This window comes from Dendrobates tinctorius, unplaced genomic scaffold (assembly GCF_039654945.1).
Source record: "Dendrobates tinctorius isolate UK_male_01 unplaced genomic scaffold, ASM3965494v1 ptg000065l, whole genome shotgun sequence".
Lineage (NCBI taxonomy): Eukaryota > Metazoa > Chordata > Amphibia > Anura > Dendrobatidae > Dendrobates > Dendrobates tinctorius.
The window spans coordinates 31,185,759-31,198,960 of NW_027361733.1; the positions used below are offsets into that span (position 1 = coordinate 31,185,759).

Here is a 13,202-nt window from a genome sequence, read left to right on the forward strand (position 1 = left end):
TATTATTTTTAGTCATTTTAGTGGATGAAAAGATCTCTTATTCTTCTGCTAGAATAAAAATACACTGCTCAAAAAAATAAAGGGAACACTTAAACAACAGAATATAACTCCAAGTAAATCAAACTGTCCACTTAGGAAGCAACGCTGACTGACAATCAATCTCACATGCTGTTGTGCAAATGGAATAGACAACAGATGGAAATTATTGGCAATTATCAAGGAACAGTCAATAAAGGAGTGGTTCTGCAGGTGGGGACCACAGACCACATCTCAGCACCAATGCTTTCTGGCTGATGTTTTGGTCACTTTTGAATGTTGGTTGTGCTTTCACACTCGTGGTAGCATGAGACGGACTCTACAACCCACACAAGTGGCTCAGGTAGTGCAGCTCATCCAGGATGGCACATCAATGCGAGCTGTGGCAAGAAGGTTTGCTGTGTATGTCAGAGTAGTGTCCAGAAGCTGGAGGCGCTACCAGGAGAAAGGCAAGTACACCAGGAGACGTGGAGGGGGCCGTAGGAGGGCAACAAACCAGCAGCAGGACCGCTACCTCTGCCTTTGTGCAAGGAGGAACAGGAGGAGCACTGCCAGAGCCCTGCAAAATGACCTCCAGCAGGCCACAAATGTGCATGTGTCTGCACAAATGGTTCGAAACCGACTCCATGGGGATGGTCTGAGGGCCCGACGTCCACACATGGGAGTTGTGCTCAAAGTCCAACACCGTGCAGGACGATTGTCATTTGCCACAGAACACCATGCTTGGCAAATTCGCCACTGGCGTCCTGTGCTCTTCACAGATGAAAGCAGGTTCACACTGAACACATGTGACAGACGGGACAGAGTCTGGAGACGCTGTGGAGAGCGATCTGCTGCCTGCAACATCCTTCAGCATGACCGTTTTTGCAGTGGGTCAGTAATGGTGTGGGGTGTCATTTCTTTGGAGTGCTGCACAGCCCTCCATGTGCTCGCCAGAGGTAGCCTGACTGCCACTAGGTACCGAGATGAGATCCTCAGACCCCTTGTGAGACCATATGCTGGTGCGGTTGGCCCTGGGTTCCTCCTTATGAAGGACAGTGCTGGCCAGACCTTATGTGGCTGGAGTGTGTCAGCAGTTCCTGCAAGATGAAGGCATTCAAGCTATGGACTTGCCCTCCTGTTCCCCAGACCTGAATCCGATTGAGCACATCTGGGACATCATGTCTCGCTCCATACACCAACGTCACATTGCACCACAGACTGTCCAGGAGTTGGCAGATGCTTTAGTCCAGGTCTGGGAGGAGATCCCTCAGGAGAACATCTGCCACCTCATCAGGAGCATGCCCAGGCATTGTACAGTAGGGAGGTCATACAGGCACGTGGAGGCCACACACAATACTGAGCCTCATTTTGACTTGTTTTAAGGACATTACATTTTACTTTAATTTTGTGTGGGACTCTAAATCCAGGCCTCCATTGGTTAATAAATGTGATTTCCATTGATGATTTTTGTGTGATTTTGTTGTCAGCATATTCAACTTTGTACAAAACAAAGTATTCAATGAGAATATTTCAGTCATTCAGTTCTAGGATGTGTTATTTGCGTGTTCCCTTTATTTTTTTGAGCAGTGTAGATACAGTGCCTTGCGAAAGTATTCGGCTCCCTGGAACTTTTCAACCTTTTCCCACATATCATGCTTCAAACATAAAGATACCAAATGTAAATTGTTGGTGAAGAATCAACATCAAGTGGGACACAATTGTGAAGTTGAATGAAATTTACTGGTTATTTTAAATTTTTGTGGAAATTCAAAAACTGAAAAGTGGGGCGTGCAATATGATTTGGCTCCTTTAACTTAATACTTTAACTCCAGGGAGATGAATACTTTCGAAAGGCACTGTGCACAATGTATATCTATGTCTCTGTATTATATGCCTATGGAGTCAGATCCTGCAATACAGATTAAGTACACAAAATTCTCTCAAACAAAGCTTGTGGTTCAGTAGTTTAGGCTTCTGCCTGTAAGGTTGAGTTTGCGTGTTCAAGATCTAGGTATTTGCTGCTTATTATTTTTCTACTTTTATAGGAACAAAAAAATCTTTTTACAACTCAGTATACTGGAACCATAGAAACACATTGTGTGTGTGTATATATATATATATATATATATATATATATATATATATATATATATATATATATTATATGTAATGTATCTCTAAGGACATGTATAATCTGCTTCTAGGTTCATTGTGTGCAATAGGGGTCAAGATTACCAAATTATTTTATCTACATAATTATAAGCTGTGGCTCATTTGTGGAGATGCAGCTTATGAACATGGAGCTGCAGGTTCGATTCCTATTAACATCTATTCACAGGAGAAAAAGTAGTGAACATATAATTTAAGCAGAGAGAAACAGCTTTGCCCCCTGAGGAGAAGCTAAACATGTCAGAGAGAGGTGAGTATCAGAAGCTGGATGCAGGACAGTCTCACTGAATTTGGGAATTTTGGGAGCTATGCTGACACTTGGACGATCACTGAGATTTGCAGTAGTAGAACCAACGCCTATTTTACACAAATTGTAGCTGTGTGTGCATTAATTAAAACTGGGAAGCCGAGCTCCGACCGCTGCTGTTATGCATTTAAAGAGGTTGTTGTACCAAGAATCAAGAATATTTGAATCAATAGATCTTGGAATAAAAATAAGCTCCACAATTGGATGTGTTAAAAAAATGTTCCTGTGCTGATATAATCTTATAAATGGTGCGGTTTTAGGTGCTTGCAAGCACTAGCTCCAAAAGGTGTCATTGCTGATATTGGGGCATGGGATACTATGGCAGGCACCCCTGAAGGCACCCTGAGGCTGTCATGTTGGTGCACAGGCTGGACCTGGACTTCACAGGAGGCTTTAATTTACACTATATATTGTAATAGTGTGGTATAGCATTATATAGTGTAAACGGCCACTATCAGAAGACAGAGCAGCACCACAATTGAGCAGTTCCGGTCAGCAGTCGCCAACACCTGAAGAATCAAGTTTCTAAGAAATTTTTTACCATACAATGAATACCATAAAAATAAAACCTCACTTTTAGTAGATTGTATAGTAAATCAAAACTATAAGTTATCCCACCAAAAAACAGTCTTCATATGGAAATGTAGACAAATAAAATAAAAATGTTTGACTTGGAAGAAAGGCAGGAAGAAATGCAAATATAAAAAAAACTGGCTGTGGAGGCAAGGGGTAACAAATCAGGAGCAAATGTTCCCCATATGCAAACTATATATTATTTCAATATATAGCACTATCACGTCCATACAGTTATTGAACAAAGCAAAGAATTGCTATTATAGAATTATTATGGCATTACAATATAGGATCCATAAAATCTACACAACATGACATCTACCATTACCTCTATCAAATTACCATATACTGTACATGTGGACAAAAGCCAGATTCTACACAGGCGTTCTGCAAGTCATGGAAGAATTTACAGGACTGCTAAATCCGATGATTTAAAGGTGACGTGATTCACTTTTTTCGTTTTTTTTTCCCTCTGGCCCAGATCTTTATGATGTCTTTTCCCAGTGACATCTTCTGTATGCAGATTTTTGGCTTCTCAGTTTTCCAGCATCCCTTCCACTTTTTCCCAACTTACACAAAATCCCCATCCTACTGCTACCCCCAGTTCTCTTTTGTTGCTACCAAATCTGAAACTGTTACTGTACCTGTTTTTTTTTTTGTCCAATTATGCGCAGGCATCCCTTTCTAGATGTCCTCACACTTCTTGTCACACTTGGGCATCAGCTTCCACACTTGGGAGTCTGAGTTCAAATTCCCTAGCAACATCCAGGCCTGATTACTGCCACACCTGTTCTCAATCAAGAAATCACTTAAATAGGACCTGCCTGACAAAGTGCAGTAGACTAAAACATCCTCAAAAGCTAGATATCATGTCGCCATCCAAAGAAATTCTGGAACAACTGAGAAACAAAGTAAATGAGATTTATCAGTCTGGAAAAGGTTATAAAGCCAATTCTGAACTTGGGACTTCAGCGAACGTCAGTGAGAGCCACTGTCCAAAAATAGCGAAAACATGGAACAGTGATGAACTTTCCCAGAAGAGGCAGGCCAACCAAAATTACCCCGAAAGCGCAGCGATGACTCATCTAAGAGGTCACAAAAGACCCCACAACCACATCCAAAGAACTGCAGACTTCACTTTGCCTCAGTTAAGGTCAGTGTTCATGACTCTACCATAAGAAAGAGACTGATCAAAAATGGCCTCCATGGCAAAGTTTCAAAACGAAAACCACTCACGGAGTATGCCTTCATATTTGTCATTGTTAACAAATGACCTATGGCATATGGAGGTTGGCACTAGAATTTGCCGCGTTGACATTTGTCAGATGATAGCCCTATTGTAGAGTTGGGGTGGGGTGCCTCTGCTCTTATATCCTTTTGTTACTGTGGCTAAGAAGTCTGATAAGCACAAGCCTGTGGAAGCCTCTATACCAAGATAATTCAGGAGGTCCTTATAGAATTTTTGGAAATGACGATGTAGCCTATATGACTCTGAGTACCATGCTGTATGCAAAAAGGGTCCATAGGATGCTACCACCTGGTGCTCAAAATCCTACCCACTGACTCTTGCCCTGTTCTGTGTTATTCAGGTAATCAGTTTTTACTAACCGCAGCCGAGCTAAGATACCCTACAAGAGAGGGTGTCTGGCAGTTTTTGGACAAACATCAATTTTTTCTGTGTCCTCTTTTAGTTTTATGAAGGTATAATAGTGTCATAGTGTTACCCAAAGCAATGCAGCTGTACAGTGCTGAAAAAAGCCGCAATTTACTGCTTACATAATGCTGCCATTCTATGCTCAGGTAGTACCATAGCTACAAGATTACTATTGCAGCTCCCTGATGCAACTTGATCACAGTGTGGTCCGAGTGTCATCTGTTTTTCTGGTATCTGGAGAAATTAAGAAACAAAATTCTCCACCTTCTCCATTCTGACAGTCCGTGAAAATCGGACCACACTCAGATGTCATCCGTGTGCGGTCTGATTTTTTTCACGGACCCATAGACTTGTAAAACGGACATGTGTCTGACATTTTCCGCAGACCACGCGGTCCGAGAATAAAAATGGACATATGAATGGCCACATAGACTATGAGGCTGAGTGCAGACGGAGTTTTGAGCCCTGCGGATTTTTCCGTGCAGAATGGAAGAAAACCGCAGGTCAAATGACCTGCATTTTTCCTGCGGATTTCTTCCATTTTTCACGCGGTTTTCATGCGGTTTTTGTGCGGTTTTCCATTGCGGTCTTCCCCCTGCGGATTTGGTAACAGGGGAGATAGAAAACTGCACAAAAGTAACATGCTGCGGATTTTGTACCGCAGGAAAACCGCGCGGAAAAATCCGCAGCGTCTGCACAGCGTTTTTTTTTTTTCATTCATTTTAAAGGTACTGTACATCACAATGCGGATATGCAACGTTTCTGCGCGGTAAAATCCGCTGCGGAAACGCTGCAAATCTGCATCGTGTGCACATGGCCTCACAGGTAGCACTCGTAAGTGAAAATCACACGTCAGAATGAGCCCTTACTCCCTTTAAAAGCAGAAGGGGGTCCTGTTGTTATTCAGCTGGAGAATCAAAGTCAGCAACACTGCCCTGCCGATACAGCAGAATATGTCACCCTGCAAATAATGTGGAGGAGTGTTACTATCACATGGACAAAACCATACGGATTCTCTGTATTAAAGGACTGTAAGCATGTAGGTGACAGAGATCACAGCCATGTAAGATGATGGTCAGCTAGCCACAATGGGGGGTGATGGACAGCTAGCAGTAATAGGGGGTGATGGACAGCTAGCCACAATGGGGGGTGATGGACAGCTAGCAGTAATGGGGGGTGATGGAGAGCTAGCAGCAATTGGGGGGTGATGGACAGCTAGCAGCAATGGGGGCTGATGGACAGCTAGCAGTAATGGGGGGTGATGGACAGCTAGCATCAATGGGGGTGATGGACAGCTAGCATCAATGGGGGGTGAGGGACAGCTAGCATCAATGGGGGGTGATGGACAGCTAGCATCAATGGGGGGTGATGGACAGCTAGCAGCAATGGGGGGTGATGGACAGCTAGCATCAATGGGGGGTGATGGACAGCTAGCATTAATGGGGGTGATGGACAGTTAGCAACAATGGGGGGTGATGGACAGCTAGCAGTAATGGGAGGTGATGGACAGCTAGCAGTAATGGGGGGTGATGGACAGCTAGCATTAATGGGAGGTGATGGACAGCTAGCAGTAATGGGGGGTGATGGACAGCTAGCAGGAATGGGGGGTGATGGACAGCTAGCAGGAATGGGGGGTGATGGACAGCTAGGATCAATAGGAGGTGATGGACAGCTAGCATCAATGGGGGGTGAGGGACAGCTAGCATCAATGGGGGTGATGGACAGCTAGCATCAATGGGGGGTGATGGACAGCTAGCAGCAATGGGGGGTGATGGACAGCTAGCAACAATGGGGGGTGATGGACAGCTAGCATCAATGGGGGGTGATGGACAGCTAGCAACAATGGGGGGTGATGGACAGCTAGCATTAATGGGGGTGATGGACAGTTAGCAACAATGGGGGGTGATGGACAGCTAGCAGTAATGGGAGGTGATGGACAGTTAGCAGTAATGGGGGGTGATGGACAGCTAGCATTAATGGGGGTGATGGACAGCTAGCAACAATGGGAGGTGATGGACAGCTAGCATTAATGGGGGGTGAGGGACAGCTAGCATCAATGGGGGGTGATGGACAGCTAGCATCAATGGGGGGTGAGGGACAGCTAGCATCAATGGGGGTGATGGACAGCTAGCATCAATGGGGGGTGATGGACAGCTAGCAGCAATGGGGGGTGATGGACAGCTAGCAACAATGGGGGGTGATGGACAGCTAGCATTAATGGGGGTGATGGACAGTTAGCAACAATGGGGGGTGATGGACAGCTAGCAGTAATGGGAGGTGATGGACAGCTAGCAGTAATGGGGGGTGATGGACAGCTAGCAGGAATGGGGGGTGATGGACAGCTAGGATCAATAGGAGGTGATGGACAGCTAGCATCAATGGGGGTGAGGGACAGCTAGCATCAATGGGGGGTGATGGACAGCTAGCATCAATGGGGGGTGATGGACAGCTAGCAGCAATGGGGGGTGATGGACAGCTAGCAACAATGGGGGGTGATGGACAGCTAGCATTAATGGGGGTGATGGACAGTTAGCAACAATGGGGGGTGATGGACAGCTAGCAGTAATGGGGGGTGATGGACAGCTAGCATTAATGGGAGGTGATGGACAGCTAGCAGGAATGGGGGGTGATGGACAGCTAGCAGGAATGGGGGGTGATGGACAGCTAGGATCAATAGGAGGTGATGGACAGCTAGCATCAATGGGGGGTGAGGGACAGCTAGCATCAATGGGGGGTGAGGGACAGCTAGCATCAATGGGGGGTGATGGACAGCTAGCATCAATGGGGGGTGATGGACAGCTAGCAGTAATGGGGGGTGATGGACAGCTAGCATTAATGGGAGGTGATGGACAGCTAGCAACAATGGGAGGTGATGGACAGCTAGCATTAATGGGGGGTGAGGGACAGCTAGCATCAATGGGGGGTGATGGACAGCTAGCATCAATGGGGGGTGAGGGACAGCTAGCATCAATGGGGGGTGATGGACAGCTAGCATCAATGGGGGGTGATGGACAGCTAGCAGCAATGGGGGGTGATGGACAGCTAGCAACAATGGGGGGTGATGGACAGCTAGCATTAATGGGGGTGATGGACAGTTAGCAACAATGGGGGGTGATGGACAGCTAGCAGTAATGGGAGGTGATGGACAGCTAGCAGTAATGGGGGGTGATGGACAGCTAGCAGGAATGGGGGGTGATGGACAGCTAGGATCAATAGGAGGTGATGGACAGCTAGCATCAATGGGGGGTGAGGGACAGCTAGCATCAATGGGGGGTGATGGACAGCTAGCATCAATGGGGGGTGATGGACAGCTAGCAGCAATGGGGGGTGATGGACAGCTAGCAACAATGGGGGGTGATGGACAGCTAGCATTAATGGGGGTGATGGACAGTTAGCAACAATGGGGGGTGATGGACAGCTAGCAGTAATGGGGGGTGATGGACAGCTAGCATTAATGGGAGGTGATGGACAGCTAGCAGTAATGGGGGGTGATGGACAGCTAGCAGGAATGGTGGGTGATGGACAGCTAGGATCAATAGGAGGTGATGGACAGCTAGCATCAATGGGGGGTGAGGGACAGCTAGCATCAATGGGGGGTGATGGACAGCTAGCATCAATGGGGGGTGATGGACAGCTAGCAGCAATGGGGGTTGATTGACAGCTAGCAACAATGGGGGGTGATGGACAGCTAGCATTAATGGGGGTGATGGACAGTTAGCAACAATGGGGGGTGATGGACAGCTAGCAGTAATGGGAGGTGATGGACAGCTAGCAGTAATGGGGGGTGATGGACAGCTAGCATTAATGGGGGGTGATGGACAGCTAGCAGTAATGGGGGGTGATGGACAGCTAGCAGGAATGGGGGGTGATGGACAGCTAGCAGGAATGGGGGGTGATGGACAGCTAGGATCAATAGGAGGTGATGGACAGCTAGCATCAATGGGGGGTGAGGGACAGCTAGCATCAATGGGGGGTGAGGGACAGCTAGCATCAATGGGGGGTGATGGACAGCTAGCATCAATGGGGGGTGATGGACAGCTAGCAGCAATGGGGGGTGATGGACAGCTAGCAACAATGGGGGGTGATGGACAGCTAGCATCAATGGGGGGTGATGGACAGCTAGCAACAATGGGGGGTGATGGACAGCTAGCATTAATGGGGGTGATGGACAGTTAGCAACAATGGGGGGTGATGGACAGCTAGCAGTAATGGGAGGTGATGGACAGCTAGCAGTAATGGGGGGTGATGGACAGCTAGCATTAATGGGGGTGATGGACAGCTAGCATTAATGGGAGGTGATGGACAGCTAGCAACAATGGGAGGTGATGGACAGCTAGCATTAATGGGGGGGTGAGGGACAGCTAGCATCAATGGGGGGTGATGGACAGCTAGCATCAATGGGGGGTGAGGGACAGCTAGCATCAATGGGGGGTGATGGACAGCTAGCAGCAATGGGGGGTGATGGACAGCTAGCAACAATGGGGGGTGATGGACAGCTAGCATTAATGGGGGTGATGGACAGTTAGCAACAATGGGGGGTGATGGACAGCTAGCAGTAATGGGAGGTGATGGACAGCTAGCAGTAATGGGGGGTGATGGACAGCTAGCAGGAATGGGGGGTGATGGACAGCTAGGATCAATAGGAGGTGATGGACAGCTAGCATCAATGGGGGGTGAGGGACAGCTAGCATCAATGGGGGGTGATGGACAGCTAGCATCAATGGGGGGTGATGGACAGCTAGCAGCAATGGGGGGTGATGGACAGCTAGCAACAATGGGGGGTGATGGACAGCTAGCATTAATGGGGGTGATGGACAGTTAGCAACAATGGGGGGTGTTGGACAGCTAGCAGTAATGGGGGGTGATGGACAGCTAGCATTAATGGGAGGTGATGGACAGCTAGCAGTAATGGGGGGTGATGGACAGCTAGCAGGAATGGTGGGTGATGGACAGCTAGGATCAATAGGAGGTGATGGACAGCTAGCATCAATGGGGGGTGAGGGACAGCTAGCATCAATGGGGGGTGATGGACAGCTAGCAGCAATGGTGGTTGATGGACAGCTAGCAACAATGGGGGGTGATGGACAGCTAGCATTAATGGGGGTGATGGACAGTTAGCAACAATGGGGGGTGATGGACAGCTAGCAGTAATGGGGGGTGATGGACAGCTAGCATTAATGGGAGGTGATGGACAGCTAGCAGTAATGGGGGGTGATGGACAGCTAGCAGGAATGGTGGGTGATGGACAGCTAGGATCAATAGGAGGTGATGGACAGCTAGCATCAATGGGGGGTGAGGGACAGCTAGCATCAATGGGGGGTGATGGACAGCTAGCATCAATGGGGGGTGATGGACAGCTAGCAGCAATGGGGGGTGAGGGACAGCTAGCAACAATGGGGGGTGATGGAGAGCTAGCATTAATGGGGGGTGATGGACAGCTAGCAGGAATGGTGGGTGATGGACAGCTAGGATCAATAGGAGGTGATGGACAGCTAGCAGCAATGGGGGGTGAGGGACAGCTAGCAGCAATGGGGGGTGAGGGACAGCTAGCAACAATGGGGGGTGATGGAGAGCTAGCAGTAATGGGAGGTGATGGACAGCTAGCAGTAATGGGGGGTGATGGACAGCTAGCAGGAATGGGGGGTGATGGACAGCTAGCAGGAATGGGGGGTGAGGGACAGCTAGCATCAATGGGGGGTGATGGACAGCTAGCATCAATGGGGGGTGATGGACAGCTAGCAGCAATGGGGGGTGATGGACAGCTAGCAACAATGGGGGGTGATGGACAGCTAGCATTAATGGGGGTGATGGACAGTTAGCAACAATGGGGGGTGATGGACAGCTAGCAGTAATGGGGGGTGATGGACAGCTAGCATTAATGGGAGGTGATGGACAGCTAGCAGTAATGGGGGGTGATGGACAGCTAGCAGGAATGGTGGGTGATGGACAGCTAGGATCAATAGGAGGTGATGGACAGCTAGCATCAATGGGGGGTGATGGACAGCTAGCATCAATGGGGGGTGATGGACAGCTAGCATCAATGGGGGGTGATGGACAGCTAGCAGCAATGGGGGTTGATGGACAGCTAGCAACAATGGGGGGTGATGGACAGCTAGCATTAATGGGGGTGATGGACAGTTAGCAACAATGGGGGGTGATGGACAGCTAGCAGTAATGGGGGGTGATGGACAGCTAGCATTAATGGGAGGTGATGGACAGCTAGCAGTAATGGGGGGTGATGGACAGCTAGCAGGAATGGTGGGTGATGGACAGCTAGGATCAATAGGTGATGGACAGCTAGCATCAATGGGGGGTGAGGGACAGCTAGCATCAATGGGGGGTGGTGGACAGCTAGCATCAATGGGGGGTGATGGACAGCTAGCAGCAATGGGGGGTGAGGGACAGCTAGCAACAATGGGGGGTGATGGAGAGCTAGCAGTAATGGGAGGTGATGGACAGCTAGCAGTAATGGGGGGTGATGGACAGCTAGCAGTAATGGGGGGTGATGCACCGCTAGAAGCAATGGGGGGTGATGGACAGCTAGCAGGAATGGGGGGTGATGGACAGCTAGCAGGAATGGGGGGTGATGGACAGCTAGGATCAATAGGAAGTGATGGACAGCTAGCATCAATGGTGGGTGATGGACAGCTAGCCGCAATGGGGGGTGACGGACAGCTTCCATCTACAGAACATGAATTATAGGGGGTGATTGACAGCTGGCAGTCCCAGGAGATGATTGACAGCCTGTAGATATAATTGACACTGCGGATGGCTGAGAGTTTCAGATGATTGACAGCTTGCCGGTATACTGGATGATTGACAGTTTGCTGACATGAGATGTTGGCCAGCTAGCAGATTTATGGGATGATTTGCAGCTTGCAGATATAGGATATGATTGACAGCTACAGGGGATGATTGATAGTATGCAGGTATAGGAGATGATTGGCAGCTTGCAGTTAGGGAGGTTCTGCAGCAGTTGCAGCTCTGGTTGTGACCCTAGCAGTGTGCTTCAGGCACTGGGTGGGGTTCCATGACTGAGAGGCTCCTCCCTGTAGTAATAAATAACGCAGCCCTGGCTGTGGTGTGCAGTCTGCACTGGAGCCGGCACAAGGGGTTAATCAGGGAGGTGAGGGGCCGCCCGTGTAGGAGGAGCCGGATTGCGGAGATTCCGTGTTCATCACTGAGCGATCGGCAGCTGCATAGATCCTAACCCCCATCTCCCCCATATACCAGGGATATGAGCCCCTCAACTGGAGAGACCCCCTCGGTCTGCCCCCCATTCAGCATGGAGCCCCGGTGAGACCCCCCAGGTCCTATTCATTGACCATGGTGCAGAAATCCCGCAATGGGGGGGTCTACCCCGGCCCTACCGGCGAGAAGAAGCTAAAGGTGGGCTTCGTGGGTCTGGACCCGGGGGCCCCGGAGAGCAGCAGGGACGGAGCTCTGCTGATAGATGGCTCCGACTACAACACGAAGAGGAGCAGCATCCTCAGCAGCAAGAGCCGCTCAGCAGTGCCCGGGACCGGGAAGCCCCCGAAACGCAACGCCTTCTACCGCAAGCTGCAGAATTTCCTGTACAATGTGCTGGAGAGACCCCGGGGCTGGACCTTCATATACCATGCCTATGTGTGAGTACCCATCCGGGGGCCACTACATTACTGGGGTACACACAGCCGGGAGGCCGGAGCCCAATACATTACTGGGGTACACATAGCCAGGGGCACGGGAGCCACTACATTACTGGGGTACACACAGCCAGGAGGCCGGAGCCCAATACATTACTGGGGTACACATAGCCAGGGGCACGGGGGCCACTACATTACTGGGGTACACATAGCCAGGGGCACGGGAGCCACTACATTACTGGGGTACACACAGCCGGGAGGCCGGAGCCCAATACATTACTGGGGTACACATAGCCAGGGGCACGGGGGCCACTACATTACTGGGGTACACATAGCCAGGGGCACGGGAGCCACTACATTACTGGGGTACACACAGCCGGGAGGCCGGAGCCCAATACATTACTGGGGTACACATAGCCAGGGGCACGGGAGCCACTACATTACTGGGGTACACACAGCCAGGAGGCCGGAGCCCAATACATTACTGGGGTACACATAGCCAGGGGCACGGGGGCCACTACATTACTGGGGTACACATGTCCAGGGGCACGGGAGCCACTACATTACTGGGGTACACACAGCCGGGAGGCCGGAGCCCAATACATTACTGGGGTACACATAGCCAGGGGCACGGGGGCCACTACATTACTGGGGTACACACAGCCGGGGGCACGGGGGCCACTACATTACTGGGGTACACACAGCCGGGAGGCCGGAGCCCAATACATTACTGGGGTACACACAGCCAGGGGCACGGGAGCCACTACATTACTGGGGTACACACAGCCGGGAGGCCGGAGCCCAATACATTACTGGGGTACACATAGCCAGGGGCACGGGAGCCACTACATTACTG

The 13,202-nt window shown here is 49.7% G+C and overlaps 1 protein-coding gene across 20 annotated transcripts in view; it reads left to right on the forward strand.

Annotated features, from left to right (window-relative positions):
- The first annotated feature begins 3,928 nt into the window (after nucleotides 1-3,928).
- The window catches only part of KCNQ2 (potassium voltage-gated channel subfamily Q member 2), a 123,951-nt gene continuing 114,677 nt past the window's right edge, over nucleotides 3,929-13,202 (forward strand). For 9 of the 20 annotated variants that reach the window (XM_073580889.1, XM_073580880.1, XM_073580890.1 and 6 more), the window contains exon 1: nucleotides 11,810-12,349. In XM_073580889.1, coding sequence (XP_073436990.1) covers nucleotides 12,048-12,349 — 302 coding nt within the window. In that variant the 5' untranslated portion in view covers nucleotides 11,810-12,047. Of the gene's footprint in view, nucleotides 4,221-11,802; nucleotides 12,350-13,202 lie in introns of those variants that run through there. The other 11 variants (XM_073580879.1, XM_073580881.1, XM_073580883.1 and 8 more) reach the window with 4 other exon arrangements.